This window comes from Neoarius graeffei, chromosome 15 (assembly GCF_027579695.1).
Source record: "Neoarius graeffei isolate fNeoGra1 chromosome 15, fNeoGra1.pri, whole genome shotgun sequence".
NCBI classification, from domain to species: Eukaryota; Metazoa; Chordata; class Actinopteri; order Siluriformes; family Ariidae; genus Neoarius; species Neoarius graeffei.
In genome coordinates this window covers 13,263,607-13,282,656 of record NC_083583.1, presented here as the reverse complement: position 1 = coordinate 13,282,656, position 19,050 = coordinate 13,263,607, and the positions used below count along the sequence as shown (strand labels likewise).

At 41.9% G+C, this 19,050-nt stretch overlaps 1 protein-coding gene across 1 annotated transcript in view; it reads left to right on the top strand.

Annotated features, from left to right (window-relative positions):
* pkd1l3 (polycystic kidney disease 1-like 3) overlaps positions 1-17,937 on the top strand; it is a 34,196-nt gene extending 16,259 nt beyond the window's left edge. Inside the window, exons 12-22 of the mRNA XM_060940417.1 lie at positions 32-262; positions 365-466; positions 5,444-5,622; positions 6,628-6,771; positions 10,132-10,334; positions 11,316-11,506; positions 13,561-13,696; positions 13,801-13,996; positions 15,213-15,429; positions 16,988-17,072; positions 17,206-17,937. Coding sequence (XP_060796400.1) covers positions 32-262; positions 365-466; positions 5,444-5,622; positions 6,628-6,771; positions 10,132-10,334; positions 11,316-11,506; positions 13,561-13,696; positions 13,801-13,996; positions 15,213-15,429; positions 16,988-17,072; positions 17,206-17,252 — 1,731 coding nt within the window. The 3' untranslated portion in view covers positions 17,253-17,937. The remainder of the gene's footprint in view (positions 1-31; positions 263-364; positions 467-5,443; positions 5,623-6,627; positions 6,772-10,131; positions 10,335-11,315; positions 11,507-13,560; positions 13,697-13,800; positions 13,997-15,212; positions 15,430-16,987; positions 17,073-17,205) is intronic.
* Positions 17,938-19,050: the final 1,113 nt, after the last annotated feature.

Below are 19,050 nucleotides of genomic sequence, written 5' to 3'. Positions count from 1 at the left end.
TGTGCACCTCTGTGTAAACTCTTTCACACAGGTTGGACCTAAAACACTACCCAAAATGACTCACTGCTTATGTAACCATAACACTTTCTACGGGAGCTCCTTCTTCGTGATGCCCAATCCATTAGACCTGTCACAAACGGGTGCACTTTTCGCCACCATCACTCAGAATTATGTTGTGGCCGCTGTCCTAGGTGGTTTCTTTTTCCTCTACCTGATCCTTGCGGTATGGGCATGGTACGCTGACAAAAAAGTCCTGAGAACGGTACAGACCACGTCCACCTTCATACAGTCTGAAATTATGATAATGCTAACCAGAGAGAGAGAGAGAGAAATGAGAATACGTTCTTTCTTTCTGTTTTTTCAGCGCAAAGCAATGCTGCTGGAAGACAATCATCCATGTGCTCATTATAACTACCTGGTGAATGTACAGACAGGAAACCGGAAGCAAGCAGGAACCTCGGCCAAGGTGTGTGCAAGTGATTCGACTGGGCAATTCGTCACGTCACAAGAACATATCCCTTTAAAGTCCAAGTATCTGATAAACAGACTTTACCTTTTCTTTTTAATCACTCGGTCTTATATTAATATCGTTCATGTGCACAGGAAATAAAATGTCTTAGACCCTGGTCACACTACAGCTCGCAATGGGTTTGCGAATACTTGGTGATGAAAAATTGATAGCGGAGCTCGCACGAGTGGAGTCCCATCGGCATAGAGTGTGGCTACATAAAGAAACCCATCGAGTTGTTTTCTGATGGTTTTGGTCCTATGTGTGCCTTCCATCATACCAGTGTTAGTAATTACCAGTCCTAAACACTGCCTAGTGGCCAGTGTTAGTAATTACTAGTCATACACACCACCTAGGGGCCGGTGTTAATAATTACCAGTGTTACCGGTAATTACCGGTGTTGTCTGTGTCGATGTGTCAGCCCTGTGATGACCTGGCGACTTGTCCAGGGTGTACCCCGCCTTTCGCCCGTAGTCAGCTGGGATAGGCTCCAGCTTGCCTGCGACCCTGTAGAACAGGATAAAGCGGCTAGAGATAATGAGATGAGATGAGATGAGACACACCGCCTATTGGCCAGTGTTAGTAATTACCAGTCATACACACTGCCTAGGCGGCATGGTGGTGTAGTGGTTAGCGCTGTTGCCTCACAGCAAGAAGGTCCGGGTTCGAGCCCCGTGGCTGGCGAGGGCCTTTCTGTGCGGAGTTTGCATGTTCTCCCCGTGTCTGCGTGGGTTTCCTCTGGGTGCTCTGGTTTCCCCCACAGTCCAAAGACATGCAGGTTAGGTTAACTGGTGACTCTAAATTGACCGTAGGTGTGAATGTGAGTGTGAATGGTTGTCTGTGTCTATGTGTCAGCCCTGTGATGACCTGGCGACTTGTCCAGGGTGTACCCCGCCTTTCGCCCGTAGTCAGCTGGGATAGGCTCCAGCTTGCCTGCGACCCTGTAGAACAGGATAAAGTGGCTACAGATGATGAGATGAGATGACACACCACCTAGTGGCCAGTGTTAGTAATTACCAGTCATACACACCACCTAGTGGCCAGTATTAGCGGAGCCATAGGCATAGAGTATGGATACATAAAGAAACCCATCGAGTTGTTTTCTGATGGTTTCGGTCCTGTGCGTGCATGCCACCATAGGAAACCCAACAACTAGTGAAGTGAGTAGTGAAGTGTGAAGTAGAGTAGTAGTCGGGACAGTATAGTAGTGAGTAACTTGTCACTGTTGTCGCCTGACATTTTGTACAACATAAGGAAACAGTATAGTAACTATAATGGTAAAGAAATAAAACAAAAGAGGCTGGCTATGATATAAGAAAATTCTACAACCCAGAAACAGATGGGAGCTCTGCTTTTAAGCAGTGCCTAAATCTATATATTCGCATAGCCACCAATCATGCAATGCACAGCGAATGTTCTCCAAGCTTCGCGAGCTGTTTTTTCTTGTGTCTCTGTCCCATGAGTGGCAAAAAACATCATGAAAAATTCCAGTGCATGCACTGAAATTTGGTGGTGATGTTTTCATCGGCAAACTAAGCAGCAAAGGCTTGCAGATGGGTGTGGGAATATTTCCCGAAGCTTGGTGAAGCATCACCAAGCCTCTTGAGATGTATTTGTCTTGAATCCATGTTCCTGATGCTCACGGGAGCTTCATCAACACAGTGGCTCAGCATAGCCTAACCTTCACCGAGACTTAAAGTGCATTTATAGTGCAATGCAATAATGAGTACACCCCCCCTGAAAAACAACATTTTTCACAGTATTAAAATGAACACAAACAATATGTCCCAAACAGTTCCTTGATGATGTTTATTGCACTATGTTCTTACATTATAACTCAAGCAGAAAGGTGAAAAGATGCCTTAAATTACATATTTTTCTGTTTCTGTGAAAGTGGGGTGGAGCAAAAGTGAGTACACCCCACAACAAACTCAATTACATCCAGTACATTTAGTACTTTGTATGGCCTCCATTATTTGCAATGACAGCCCCAAGTCTCCTTGGCATGGAGTGCACAAGTTGACAACATTTGGCTACATCAGTCTTTTTCCATTCTTCAAGGATGACATCTTTCAGAGCCTGGATGTTGGATGGAGAGTGATGCTCAACCTGCCTCTTCAGTATTCCCCAAAGATGCTCTATAGGGTTCAGATCAGGTGACATACTTGGCCATGGAATCACTCTCACCCTGTTCCTCTTCAGAAAGTCAGCAGTGGCCTTAGATGTGTGTTTTGGGTCATTGTCATGTTGAAAAATGGCACGACGACCAATGGCCCAAAGTGATGGAAGCATCTTAGCTTTCAGTATAGAGCAGCACATTTGAGAATTCATGATGCCATCAATGAAATGCAGTTCTCCAACACCCGCAGCACTCATGCAACCCCACATAAGAACACTACCCCCTCCATGTTTCACTGTTGGCACCATGCATTTTTCCTTGTACTCCTCACCCTTGCGACGCCAGACTGTTTTGAAGCCATCAGTTCCAAAAAGATTGATTTTGGTCTCATCACTCCAGAGTATAGAGTCCCAGTAGCCTTCATCCTTTTCAGCATGTGCCCTGGCGAACTCTAGATGGGCTTTTTTGTGACTGGGCTTTAGGAGAGGCTTCCTTCGGGGATGACACCCATGCAAGCCATTCCGCTGCACTATACGGCATATTGTGTCACGTGACACATTCACTCCAATTTCAGTCTCTACTTCCTTAGATACCTGTTGTGCACTTGCATGCCGATTTTCCTCAACTTTTCTCATTACAAGCCGCTCCTGCCTGGGTGTTAATTTTCTTGGCCGGCCTGTACGTCTCTGTACTTTGGCTGCAGTTCCATCTGTCTTGAATTTTTGGATCACTTTTGCAACCGTGTTCTTACTGATAAGTAAGGCTTTACTGATCTTCTTGTAGCCCTCACCTCTCTTGTGTAAAGCAATAATCCGCTTTCTCAGATCCAGAGACATTTCCTGGCCATGAGGTGCCATTGCTGACAGCAGGAAATGGGAAAGGGTGGTTTGCTTTAGGTAACAGCCTTTTGTAGCCAACTGCCTAATTAACACCTGTGTAATGACTAATTAGACTCACCTGTGGTTAATTGTTTGTTCAGGTCCACATTGGTAGCCTAAAAAGTTGCTTTACTCAGAGCCCTTCAGTGGGGTGTACTCATTTCTGCACCACACAAATTTCACTAAAACTGAAATAAAAATCATTTAAGTTATATTATTAGCCTTTGTTTTGAGTTCAAAAGCTCAACAGAACCTGTGTTTAACTTAGTCTGGGAACATTTTGGAAATATATCTTTGTGTTCCTTGTCATATTGTGTGAAATGTTACTTTTCAAAGAGGGTGTACTCATTATTGCATTGCACTGTATATTCAGGGATCCTTTGAAGCGCATTGTGTGTGCACTTGGGAGCCAGTTGTTATGGGAAACACCTGATGCTGACTTGGGTGCAATCAGCACATGCATATAAGGATGCTGTTTTCACAGAGACTTTACGGAGTATTCTGTCAGGTATGCAGTGGTAGATGGCCCTAAGTGCAGGAAGAGTGTTTATTAGCAGGCATGATATTTACAAAAACAAAACACAAATGAAACTAAAAACAGAGTCATAAACATGGCTAGAAATAAACGTGACAGTGATAATGATAATACTTCACAAAGCCTCGGTGTCCTGATATGCGCGTACTGATTGCGCTCAAATCAGCATCAGGTGTTTCCCATAACGATTGGATCCTGTGAGCGCGTGAAGGTGTGACAGTCAAGTGTTCACTTGCTGTGTGACCACAACTCATAGCTCACCTGTACATCGCCATGCATCATCACCAAAACGCCTCATTTTCATCGATAACCTATCACAAAGCATCGCAAGCTGTAGTGTGACTGTAGTTTTTAAAGACAGTTCCTTAAAAAAAAATTCTGAAAATAACATGCTAGGACAACATTAAGCCAATAAGCTTCTTTTTCTCATTGAGTACTTCATCAGCTGTCACCTCGACAACCCTGAGTTTAGCTTTTAAACAGAAATGGGGGAAAATGCATGATCCTGATTGGTCAAGCCTGTTTCTCACCATAGTGCCTGGTAGCCAATAAAGCCAATAAAAATGTGACTAAACAGACTAAGGGGCGTGTTCATTTGACGTTTGGGGTAGTTAAATGTGGCAAAATTGTAATGATGACTTCATTAGCCTTTTATAAACACCATTATAGTGCAAATAAAATGTTAGACACATACTATCTAATCATTTATGCTGTCTGCGGTTCAAACTCTTTGTCATACAAGAAAAAAGTCAAAAAGTCATTTTCAGCCACAGCGCCATATGATGGGTTTTCCCAGGTTGCCATATACACTCACCGGCCACTTTAATAGGAACTTGTTCTTGGCTGCAGGAGTGGGACCCAATATGGTCTTCTGCTTTTCTGCTCACCATGGTTGTAAAGAGTGATTATATGAGTTACTATATCCTTCCTGGCAGCTCGAACCAATCTGTCCATTTTCCTCTGACCTCTCTTATCAACAAGGCGTTTGTTTCCACCCACAGAACTGTCGCTCACTCAATGTTTGTTTTTCGTTTTTCGTACCATTCCGTGTAAACTCTAGAGACTGTTGTTTGTGTGTGAAAACCCCAGGAGATCAGCAGTTTCTGAAATACTCAAACCAGTCCATCTGGCTCAAACCAACACCCATGCCACAGTGAAAGAAAGTCATGCTTTGAGATCACAATTTCTCCCATTCTGATGTTTGAAGTGAACATTAACTGAAGCTCTTGATTTGTATCTGCATGATTTGATGCATTATGCTGCTGTCAAGGGATCGGCTGATTAGAGAATCGCATAAAACAGCAGGTGGATGTATGGGTGTTCCTAATAAAGTGGCCAGTGAGGGTATATTTTTCATAGGTGACATTGAGATTGTGCTATGTGTGCATGTGTGTTTTGGACAGGTTATGATTACTCTGGAGGGCACCGATGGCGAGAGCGACACCCATCACCTTGCTTACCCAGACCAGCCTGCATTTGAGAAAGGAGGAGTGGACATGTTCATGCTCAGCACTCCGTTCTCTCTGGGAGAGCTGCAGAACATTAAACTGTGGCATGACAATACAGGAGGAGATCCAGACTGGTGAGCATGTCTCCTTTCCTCTTTCCACATAGGGAGTTAATACACTGAATAGGTCAGAAGAAAAGGTCTGTAGGGACGAGATGTTCTAAAGCAATGTACTGATATCTTCTCTTATCTTTCACTAATGTGATTTGGAAAACAAAGCTAAAATATAGCTGCAAGCGGCGATGAAGCATGTCCGGTATACCAAATCTGGTATGAATCCAACAAACTGCCTAGGAGGAGAACGTCAAAATACAATGTGTCAAAATGCACAAAACCAAAAATAACTCACTTCCTGTTGAGTATGGCTAATACAATGTATATTGCAATTTGGTTCGTCTCGGGGCACCCTACACACTTAACAAATTTGACATGGATAGGTGAAACTATATACCAGGCAAAGGTCTCAATGACATGTGGGGGTGCTGTGGAGTCCACTAGACCCCCCCGGGCCAAGCCTCTATCCCTGAGTAGCGGTGGCCAGGACTGATATGTGTACCAAATTTCATGAGTTTTCACCCATGGGAACCACCTCAAAAATGGCCAAGTATTGAAAAAAAAGAAGAAGAATCCTTAGGAAAACAATATGGCCTTGCACCTCGGTGCAGTGCCCCATGGCCGGCGAGGGCCTTTCTGTGCGGAGTTTGCATGTTCTCCCCGTGTCCGCGTGGGTTTCCTCCGGGTGCTCCGGTTTCCCCCACAGTCCAAAGACATGCAGGTTAGGTTAACTGGTGACTCTAAATTGAGCGTAGGTGTGAATGTGAGTGTGAATGGTTGTCTGTGTCTATGTGTCAGCCCTGTGATGACCTGGCGACTTGTCCAGGGTGTACCCCGCCTTTCGCCCGTAGTCAGCTGAGATAGGCTCCAGCTTGCTTGCAACCCTGTAGAAGGATAAAGCGGCTAGAGATAATGAATGATGAGACCTCGGTGCAGCACCCTCTGGGGGACACCGGAGGCCGTGCACCTCTGGTGCTTGGGCCCTAATTACAGTGATATTAACTAAAGCGAATTGTCTCCCATCAGGTACCTGCAGAAAGTGACAATACAGGACTTCCAGACTCGTCAGTTCTGGCACTTCCTGTGCAACACCTGGATCAAGGGCAATGGTGACACACCTTGTAAAAGAACATTCAATCCAGCAAAGAAGAACGAGATCACCAGTTTTGGGTACTGTGATGAATCACATGAAAATGTGTTATTGTTTTAGAAATATAGATGGGGAAAAGGTTCTTCAAGCACCATAACAGTCTCTTCAACTTATTCCACCTTGGGAAGGTTCTCCATACAGTACCAGTCAAAAATTTGGACACCCCTTCTAATTTGATGTTTTTTTCTTTATTTTTATTCATTAAATGACACTTCATGTCTTAAAGGAATGATTGTGTCGTTTCTCTTTACTTAATTGAGCAGTTGTTGACATAATATGGACTACTATAGTTGCCAAATAGGGGTATTTTATTCTTTGTATTTTTATTATTTACTATTTACTGTTTGATCTCAAGCATATTAAGGCAGCAAGAAACTCATCCACTAATTAACTTTTGACGAGGCGCATCTGTTAATTGAAAAGCATTCCAGGTGATAATCTCTTGAACCCGGTTAAGATAATACCAATAGTGTGCAAAGCGTCGTCAAGGTAGACGCTGGATACTTTCAAGAATCTAAAATACCAAAGATATTTTGGTTTTTTTAACACTTTTTTTTAAACTTCCATATATGTTCCAGATGTTATTTCACAGTTTTTATGTCTTCAGTATTGTTGTACAATGTAGAAAATACAAAATACAGAAAAACCTATGAATGAGTGGGGTGTACAAACTTTTGACTGGTACTGCAGAACTTTGGAGAAGTTGGTTAACATTTCTAGGTAGACCAAAGAACCATTTTTTCCCCTACCATGTCATGTTTCTGATTAATATTTTGTACTTGTGTCATTTTATTACAGTTTATTATGGTTCAGAAATAGGGGTACAGTAGGAGTCAATTTCTGTCCCCCAAGGTACAATCAACACTAATGTATCCCCTAGGGCTCATTATTGGACCTCAAGGTAACGATGTGTACGTTTTTAGATCCTAAAAGGCACATACATGTTCCCAAGCAGTATATAAAGGGTACAAATAAGTACTTTAGAGGGTACTGCCCCAGTGACAAACCATTGTACCCCTAAAGGAATAATAATGTACTTTATTTTTTGAGAGTGTAATTACTAATGACTTTGGAGAGTCAGTAGATCCAGACATATGTTTCTCAGTCTCAGACACCTTTCCTAAAGTTCCACTGTCATTAGTGAATAATATGCTTTAAAACGAATAATTAAATAATGAGCTGAGAGTTTAAGGGGTTTAGAGTTGTACTTGGAACCCTTTCCGACAGGAAAACAAGGTTCTACATACAAGCTCTAATGGTTCCTTTAGATGGACATCTGAAAAAACTTTTACAGAGTTCACCTTGTTAGGGTTTTGCTGGGACTCGAACCTGGTTAGCTGGTGTGATAATCCAGCAAACCCCCACTAGGCCACCAGGGGGATGACTCAAATGCAGAGGCGTGAGGCGGAAGTAGAAAAAGTATCAAAAGGTTTATTTACAATATATACAGTCCACAAGAAATAATCCAAAACGCTCAGAAGATGAAGGGAAAAATAAGAAATATCCAAAGTACAAAAGTCAAAACAAAAGCCAAAAAACCAGAAAAGAAAAGGCAAAAATACCAACGCTCAGAAGATCCAAAAAACAGTAAATACTAGGTCCAAAAAGTCCAAAAAGCAAAGCAAAGTGCAAAACCAAAAAGACAAAGGCAAGGAACACGGTACAGAGGAAACTGGAGCTAAACATAACAGCACAAAGGCTACGTTCACACTGCAGGCTGAAGTGACTCAAATCCGATCTTTTCGCCCATATGTGACCTGTATCCGATCTTTTATTGACAATATGAACGACACAGATCCGATTTTTTCAAATCCGACCCAGGCCGTTTGGATATGTGGTCCTAATTCCGATTCCTATCCGCTCTTTTCATATGCGACTTCAGTCTGAACCGCCAGGTCGCATTCATCCGACTTACACGTCATCAACAAGCCACAAACGTCACTATTCTGCGCTGAAGTAGGCGGCGGGTCTCTCAAAAAAAGTTACAACAACATGGCGCATAATCACGGGCGCAGATAGAGGGTGGGACTCGTCCCACCCAGATTTAAATTCACTTCGTTCGGTCCCCCCCACTTTGCATAAGGCAAACCTCACGGAAAAATCAAAAGACTAATTATCATTCGGTTTATTGAGGTGCACAGCAGTGTATACATAGTTGCAACAACTCACATAAAACAAAACAAAGACTGATATTCGGTTGGTTGAGCTGCGCAGACTGCACAGGTTGCGAGCTCGAGCTTGGTTGCTATGGTAACCCACAACAAGTTTGACAGGCATATCGGGGTTGGGGGGCGGCACGGTGGTGTAGTGGCTAGCGCTGTCGCCTCACAGCAAGAAGGTCCTGGGTTCGAGCCCCGGGGCCGGCGAGGGCCTTTCTGTGTGGAGTTTGCATGTTCTCCCCGTGTCCGCGTGGGTTTCCTCCGGGTGCTCCGGTTTCCCCCACAGTCCAAAGACATGCAGGTTAGGTTAACTGGTGACTCTAAATTGACCGTAGGTGTGAATGTGAGTGTGAATGGTTGTCTGTGTCTATGTGTCAGCCCTGTGATGACCTGGCGACTTGTCCAGGGTGTACCCCGCCTTTCGCCCATAGTCAGCTGGGATAGGCTCCAGCTTGCCTGCGACCCTGTAGAAGGATAAAGCGGCTAGAGATAATGAGATGAGATGAGATCGGGGTTGGGGTTGGTTTGCTGGCAGCTTTGTCCCCCCCCAGTTTTTTGTCCCCCCCCAGTTTTTTGTCCCCCCCAGTTCAAAAAACGTATCTGCGCCCCTGCGCATGACATCAATGCGAGGGACGCTTCGGGCTGTGAAGGTTCTGAATCTTCTCAATGGAAGGACGCAGAGGTTAGGGAGCTGATTTCCATTTGGGGGGATGCAGCTATTCAAGCTAGATTGGATGGGTCATACCGCAACCGGGCGGTTTTACTTCCGTAAACACTGGCCATGCTCACTGCGTGTGATGTCATCGTATCCTGCAATGCGCATGCGGAACACTTTTAGGTCGCTTTTCGTTCATACTGAGGATCACATACAAGTCGCATATATTTGTTAATGTGAACGACCTCACAAAAAAATCGGATTTCACAAAAAAATCGGAATTGAGCATTAAGCCTTGCAGTGTGAACGTAGCGAAAGACTCCGTGACAAGAGGACTGAACTCAGGGGTATAAATACACAAACTAATTAAGGACAGGGCGGGGCAGGAAACAGGCAATAAGACAAAAACAAAACACAGAACACAGTGGTGACCTCTAGAGGCCAAAACAAACATGACCAGAAAAGGAAATAACAGCAGCCTCTAGAGGCCAAAACAGTCCCAGTCCTAACACACCTTTATTTCTAAGAATGAAGCTCACACTCCCGTTCCCTTTGTCCCACCCCAGCAATTTATTCCATGCTCGGACATCCACTGGGTTCCGAGACGAACACATTTGGATGTCTATTGTGAATCCACCACGCCACAGCCCCTTCACCCGAGTGCAGCGAGTCTCCTGCTGTATGTGCCTGCTGCTGTGCACCATGGTCATCAACATCATGTTCTGGAACATTCCCGAAGATGGACAGTCTCCTGTCATCATTAAGATAGGTTGGAGCGATGAGCCACATTTCATACTCTCGACTCATCATTTTTTGCAGTGTGCTAATATACAGTCCATATATGGTCGACACATTTCCTGTGTTGTACATGGAATATAGTTAACAGTTATTCCACAAAATCGGGTCGTACGTACATGAGCTGATAGCCGACGAGGCGTGTAGCACCTCGTTGGCTAAAAGCCATGTACGACGAGATTGAGTGGAATAACTATTTTATTATATTCACATTCACTGGATTTTGAGAAGCAGAGCATGTTTGTTTTTATTTTTTGCAAATCCGATAAATAAAAACTTTATACAAAACGTCAGACAAAATAATTTCCGCTTAGAATGTAAACAAACCGGTGAAATGACAGGAGCAATTTGTGAAAAATGCGATAATAATAATTTTGGAAAAAAAAAAAAAAAAAGATACGTTCTTACCATCAATTACTTTTATTACATATTTTGTTGCTTGTTTTTTGTATTTTTCAGAGTTTTGTTTTCAAGTAGTTTGTATTTCATTGGGTTGGTTTAGCAACACGCGCCGCCATTTTGTTTTTCTCTACTCAGAGTATATGAGCTGATATCCTAGTAGTAAAGTAGCCAGTCAGAGCACGTGATTGCTCATATTCAGCGAATGTGGATAGAATAATCCACATTGGACCAGATAGAGGCATTTAACAATGCACACCACTGTTAACATTAAATGTAATTATAAATGGTTAAAAATTACCCATTCTTTACTCAATTAAAACTGGCAGTCTTGGGAAAATTGCTGTGGTAGGCTATTAAAGGAATAAAAAACAAATTCACAACAGTAACTCTGCTTTACACCACCTTGTCACTGATAATTTTCCTATAACAGCATGCCACATGTTTTATCGCTTACATACAGTAGTTAGTACAGTAGTTATGGTGAAATATATTAAAAATACAGAATCATCTAAGTTGTTTGTAGTCTAAACGTCTTGCCCTGTCGCTTCCGCAGGATCCTTTGAACTCACCTGGCAGCAGATCATGGTTGCAGTGGAAAGCGCTCTCCTCATGTTCCCAATTAACATCCTCATTGTCACCATATTCCGCAGTATACAACCACGCGTTAGAAAAGACGATGAAGAGAAGTCCAAGACCAACAACAGCAACAAATCTTCTGTTGTTTCCATGCAGACCATCCTCAAGGTCCTCAAGTCGAATAGATCTGAAAAATTTTCATTGCTCTGATATCTGAAACGTTATTACCGTATGTGTTGTATAATGAAGACTGTAATGTTGAAGATTCAAATGTAATAAGTGCAAAAGTTTGCATCCCCCTGGTAATGGAGTGAGATAAGTCCTTCCCACGCCATGTGGCGCATAGGGTGGCGCCGATCTCCATTTCCGTAGCCCTCGGCCTCTCGCCTATTACATAGCTAGGGTTACAGTGGGGGGCTAGTCCTCTGGTAACCGCGAGAGTTTGACTCCTCACTCGCAACTGTATTACAGCGTGCCTTGCCAGACTGCAGTAGGTACCATTTTTATGATGGTCTTTGGTATGACCCGACCAATCGAGAGGCGGACACGCTAACCACTAGGCCAATTTGCGGATGGAGTGAGATAAGGAAAAATGTAATCATACTTTAATGTACAATAATGGAACAAACATAAGACAGTAAAGCATACATCTACCGTAAACGCTTTATCCTGGTCAGGGTCATGGCAGATCTGGAGCCTATCCTGGGTTCACAAAGCAGGAGGTTGGAATACACCCTCAAATGGGATACCAGCCCATTTACAAACACGTTCACATTTATGAATGCCATAGTAGTCAGTCCAGCTACTGGCGGAACTGAGAAAGAGTTCAGGATTGAACCAGGGAGCCTGGAACTGTGAGGCAGAAACACTACTCACAGCGGTTAGAAAGAAGAAAACGCCTTTATTTGTCACATGTGAAATTTCTCCTCTGCATTTAACCCATCTGAAGCAGTGAACACACAAGTAAGCAATGAACACACACATACCCAGAGCAGTGGGCAATTATGCTCCAGCACCCAGACAGCAGTTGGGGGTTAGATGTCTAGCTCAAGGCCCTTCAGCCATGATACAGAGGAATAGGAAAGTGCTGTTCATTCACTCAACTCCACTCATGTTTTTCCTGCCAATCCCAGGAATCAAACTGGCGACCCTGTGGGCCCAAGGCTGCTTCTCTAACCTTCAGGCCATGGCTGTCTGAAAGGGATCCAAATCTGCTCGGAGGACATGAAAGAGGTGGAAGTGATTATAAAGGCATAATAGCATACAAGCTATGAAGCAAATTTAAAAGTAGAGATCAGTGTTGTAGTCGAGTCACTAAAGCCCGAGTCCGAGTCCAGTCTCGAGTCCCCAGTGTTCAAGTCAAGAAAATTTCGAGTCAAGTCTGAGAACAAGACTCCAACTGCACCATTTAAGCCATTAAACCATTTAACTTCATGGCTGTTGCTGCCTTTATGTGAAACCGTCTCTGCTACTGTGTTGGACTAACGTTACTGCTCGACTGCCCCAATAGGCTACAGATAAAAAGCTTGTTCATCACTCAGCAAGCCCCACCCACTATCAGCAGGGCAAATAACATGAGAGAGGGTTAACACTAGCTAATTCATCGCTCAGCAAGCAAGCCCCGCTATCAACAGAGCAATGAACATAGCGTGTCACTTCCTTCTCTGGGTGGAGTCATGCCAAATGACAACTGAAGTTCGAGGTTGTCCCCGTCATCTCCTCGATAGTTCTTCTACATGTGGAACACATAGCAGTGCATTTTTTCCCACTGCACGAGAAGTCTGTATAAGCAAAGCGGACAATCCTAGGGGCTTCTCTCCAGGCATTTTAGCGCCATTAACATTAGTTTGTTCCTGAACATGACGTATGAACAGGTGAATGTGCATTCTCTTGCACGAAATTAGTATAAAAATTAATGTAGATATAAATATCTTATGCCAAATTATTATGGCATGTTAGAAAATAATGAAGAAAAAAATCTGAGTCCTTGTCTCCAATTTACGAGTCCGAATGCAGTTAATGAACGAGTCCGAGTCCAAGTCAAGTCATGAGTCTTTAAAATTAGGGCATGAGTCGGACTCGAGTACTACAAGCCTGGTGGAGATGCAAACTTTTGAACTAGTGTCTTGTTACATTACATTTCTTTGCCTTCTTATGATCCTAAGGGGATCCAAAATTCTGCATGGACCTGTATCTTATGTACATAATTGTCATTTTTTCAGGACACACAGGATATTGTGAATCTCCTCAGCAAAAGCCCCAAAAATGACGTGATTGCACTGCAGCAAAATCTCGAGACCACCGCAGATCTGTTCGCTGCACTTAATCAAACGCATAACGTCATTGTGAATATAGAAGGTAGGCATTACAAAAATGTGTTTAGTCAGTGGCTTATTACAACATCTTTCTGAATGGATTTCTCTCTAAATCTAACTGCCTTTCCTACATTTCCATCCACTCAGGTCAAACTGTTGGCGATCAGCACTGGGCCTACTGCAGCCAGTTTGTCTTTCACACTTCATGCCATCTGTCATCATTACTGGATCGCGCTGGAGAGAAAGTGTTTCCTCACCCTGAGGACCTCGATCTGGCCAAGAGCACAGTGAACATGATGCTGAAGAAGGCTGAGGCGTTGACCAACACTCATCCAGTGCAGAGGTCAGAATTCTGATTTGTCTACAAACACTTAATTATCCAACGAACCATTAAAGAATGCTTGAAAAATCTCATCTCATCTCATTATCTGTAGCCGCTTTATCCTTCTATAGGGTCGCAGGCAAGCTGGAGCCTATCCCAGCTGACTACGGGCGAAAGGCGGGGTACACCCTGGACAAGTCGCCAGGTCATCACAGGGCTGACACATAGACAACCATTCACACTCACATTCACACCTACGGTCAATTTAGAGTCACCAGTTAACCTAACCTGCATGTCTTTGGACTGTGGGGGAAACCGGAGCACCCGGAGGAAACCCACGCGGACACGGGGAGAACATGCAAACTCCACACAGAAAGGCCCTCGCCGGCCACGGGGCTCGAACCCAGGACCTTCTTGCTGTGAGGCGACAGCACTAACCACTACACCACCGTGCCGCCTGCTTGAAAAATAAAACCATTTAAAGTACCAAGAAAGTTTTGCTCAATTTAAATTCTAGGTTCTAGATACTGTAGTAAGAAAATAATGAACAAGAATTTGGAGTTTGTGCTACATATGCATTCAATTAATACATGAATTCTTAGAAAAGAAGGTTCTTCAGGGGTTCTTTCAAGGTTCACTGGTTAATTAAGGGATTGTCTCTTGAAGTGGTTTAACTTTACAACAAAAAAAAAAACATTCTAGTTAATTTCTGTCTATTTCCTGTTATCTTCTCTCTTGCAGCCGTTTTCTTTCTTCTTCTTAGTTGTTCACGGACGTATTTCATCGATTCCGTTGATTTCTGTAAATATTTGTCCAGCAGTTCAGAAAAAGAGGAAAAATCTATTAATTAATTATAGATTTTTTTTTCCCTTCTTGGCTCAATACTTTCTTTATATGCAATAAAACCTAAAAGTCTGTCACCTACCATAAAGTGTTTTCTTCTCATCAGTAATAAAAACTGGATGCAGTCATCCCTCAAATAGTTATTCAATTTATGAGTTATTTCAAGCTTAACCCCTAAATCTCCAATCACTGTGGTACACTACACATGTTTCATGTTAGTTTCATGGTAGTTGCAGGATAATAAAGATAGCAATAACAAGCTAAGAGGTTAATGTGTTAAATGGAGCACTGAATTTTTGGACTAATAATGAACTGAGTAATAAAAATATATCAAGATATTAAGATATCACTTTTATTTCCTTCTTTTTTCATTTATTTATTTTTCCATGCTCAGTTTTGTGCCTGTGCAAGAGAAGAAGGAAAAAGCTGGCTGCAAGCTGCCCTGGTGGTTCATCTTTATTGGTTGGGGTCTTCTCCTTACCATAAGCGGCATCTCCACCTTCTTCACCTTGCTGTATGGCTTAAAGTATGGGAAAGAGTCGTCCACTCGATGGGTCATCACCCTGACACTGTCCATGTTCCAGAGCATCTTCATCATCCAGCCTCTGAAGGTGAACATGAACGCTTTATTCACTCTTCAATTAATGACTTCAGTAAATGCAGTAGCAATCATCAATACATCAATAATGGCACCACTATATGCAAGAATGACATCAGTACATGCAGTAGTGACATCACTATACACAATAATGGCTTCAGCGCATGCAGTAATGGCATCACTATATGCAATAATGACATCAGTGCATTCAGTAATGCCATCACTGTACGCAATGACATGCAGTATTATACAATAAGGACATGCAGTGATGACATCAGTAATACTGACATCACTACATGCAGTAATGGCATCACTATACACAATAATGGCATCAGTGTATGCAGTAATGACATCACTATACTCAATAACTATTAAAAAAGACAATAATGGCATCACTATACTCAGTAATGGCATCAGTGGCTGCAGTAGTGACATCACTATACAGTACTAAATAATGACTTCAGTAATGATGTCACAATACACAATAATGACATCAGCACATGCAATAGTGACAACACTATACACAATAATGACATCAGTACATGCAATAGTGACATCATTATACACAATAATGACAGTACATGCAGTAGTGACATCACTATGCATAATAATAACATGCAGTAATGACATCATTATCCATAATAATGGCATCACTACATGCACTAATGACATTACTATACACAATAATGGCATCAGTGCATGCAGTAATGGCATCACTATACTCAATAACTATACAAAAGACATCAATAATGACATCACTATACTAAATAATGACATCACTATACTAAATAATGACTTCAGTAATGACATCACAATACACAATAATGATGTCAGTACATGCAGTAGTGACATCACTATACACAATAATGACTTAATTACACACAGTAATGATATCAGTACATTCAGTAGTGACATCACTATACACAATAATGACATCAGTACATGCAGTAATGATGTCATTAAACATAATCATGACTTCTTTACGTGCACACGAGATCAGAATAATGACATCTCTACATGTAATAATTACCTGAGAACATGCAGTAATAATATCATATCAGTACCTCATTAATATATCTTATTAATATTTCATATCAGTACATGCAATAATAACATTGGTACATCAGTACTGATATCAGTACATGCAGTAATAATATATCAGTACCTCATTAATAATATCTTATTAATATATCAATATCAGCACATGCAATAATAATATCAGTACATGCAGTAATAATATCATTTCAGTACCTCAATAATGACATTAGTACATGCAGTAATAGTCAGTATACTGTATGTAGTTATCACATCAGTTCAAGCAGTAATATCAGTCCACGCAATAATGGCAGCAGTACATTGATTATAACATCATTATTATACTGTAATGAACTGAGTTAATGATACCTGTACCTCTGTAATGGCTTTAGTACATGCAGTAATGACCTCAGTATATGTAGTAAATACATCTTTACATCTGAAACAACATCATTATTACACAATAATAACATTAATAGATGCAGTGTGTTGATATGGAGCATCTTGTAACTCATGGATGCTGGTTTAACTGACAGGTCGTTGGTCTGGCCATCTTCTTCGCCCTCATTCTGAGGCCGGTGAAAGTCGAAGACAACAAGGAGGTTGAGCTTTTGCTAGACGGTAGGAACGAAAGCAAAGTGCATGAAACTCAACATGTTTTTGATGCCTTGAATTATTAAGAATAACAGGTTTAGCCTCTAATATTTGCATGTTTTAAAAGAGACATATTAATGGATCGTGTTTATTTTTGCAGAGCAACGTGAAAAATGCGAGTCATACTGCGGACGGCACATGCACTGATGCTTTTGAGTAAAATCCAGCACTAGGATGATGAGACAAGACGGACCCTAATCTTTAATGATGTCATTTTGACCGATGCAAAAAATCTTAAACTGACTCTTGACGATTTTGATGTAAACAACGATCAGGGTGGAGGTTTTATCTTTTGTGTCATAAATGTGTACTATATGTGTCTATTCTCCCTCTAAAATCCCATAACGCATGCAAAAGTACAGCGCAACCTGTAACTAATCGTAAAGTGACACAACGTGCACACAGGATTTTAAATAAATAATTAAGAAGTTCAAGTGCAAAATCATCTTTAAGGTATTTCTATCGAAATTGGGGCCGTATTTAATACGAAATCCCTCCACACTAAAATAAATCGTGTCACCGGTTAATTGCTTACAGAGTGCTCTGATTTTTGCAATTTATTTACAATATATAGTCTTAGTAAAACTTTAAAAACTGTGTATTTTATTGTATATTTAGCATAAGAATCTGTCAAAATTTGAAATTGCATCACAGCTTTGTGGGAATGTTGAAGTGGAAAAAGACATCTAGTTTTCCCATTTCACAGGGTTGGGTTTAACTGGAAATATATCTCTGATTTCAGTCATCCTAAAATCCAAGAGGAAGTGACACATTACCAGATCAGTTTAATTTCCTTCTCTATGTAATTGTTCTTATCTTTATGGAAACTGAAATAAATGGCTTCTCTTATCTTGAGTTACGTCTATCTAGTAATTCTCATCTCATCTCATCTCATTATCTCTAGCCGCTTTATCCTGTTCTACAGGGTCGCAGGCAAGCTGGAGCCTATCCCAGCTGACTACGGGTGAAAGGCGGGGTACACCCTGGACAAGTCGCCAGGTCATCACAGGGCTGACACATAGACACAGACAACCATTCACACTCACATTCACACCTACGCTCAATTTAGAGTCACCAGTTAACCTAACCTGCATGTCTTTGGACTGTGGGGAAAACCGGAGCACCCGGAGGAAACCCACGCGGACACGGGGAGAACATGCAAACTCCGCACAGAAAGGCTCTCGCCGGCCACGGGGCTCGAACCTGGACCTTCTTGCTGTGAGGCAACAGCGCTAACCACTACACCACCGTGCCGCCATCTAGTAATTCAAAAATAAAAAACAAATTAGTCACAAAGCTCAAACTGCTTTACACATAAAAGACTCTGGCGGTTTGGATCAACATTAGACCTTGGATTTATTTCAATTTAAATTTGAGTTGTGTTGCAGCACTTGATTGTAATCAGTGACTAAAACAAAGTTTCTTTCTGTCTGAAATTATTCACTATACACTGCAATATCGGAGTGAATTTTAAAACCGGCTAAAAGGCAAACCACATTCTGTCATTTAACAAAGAACAAAATAGTTGCTTATGGTGAGATTTTCTGTAAAAAGACATTTATTTACGATTTATGGAAGATCATTTGGCCCTTGTCAAAGTCGCACAGATCCTTACGCTTGCCCATTTTTCCTGCTTCCAACACATCAACTTCACAAACTGACTGTTCTCTTGCTGCCTAATATATCCCACCCCTTGACAGGTTCCATTGTGATGAAATAATTAACAATTATTCCACAAAATCGAGTCGTACATGAGCTGATAGCCAATGAGGCACGTAGCACCGAGTTGGCTATAAACCATATACGACGATGACTGAGTGGAACTTTTATTCTATTCACATTTCCGGGATTTTGAGAAACAAAGTATTTTTATCATTATTATTTTCGAATTCGATAAATAAAACTTTATATAAAACTTCTGACAAAATCATTTCCGCTTAAGCTG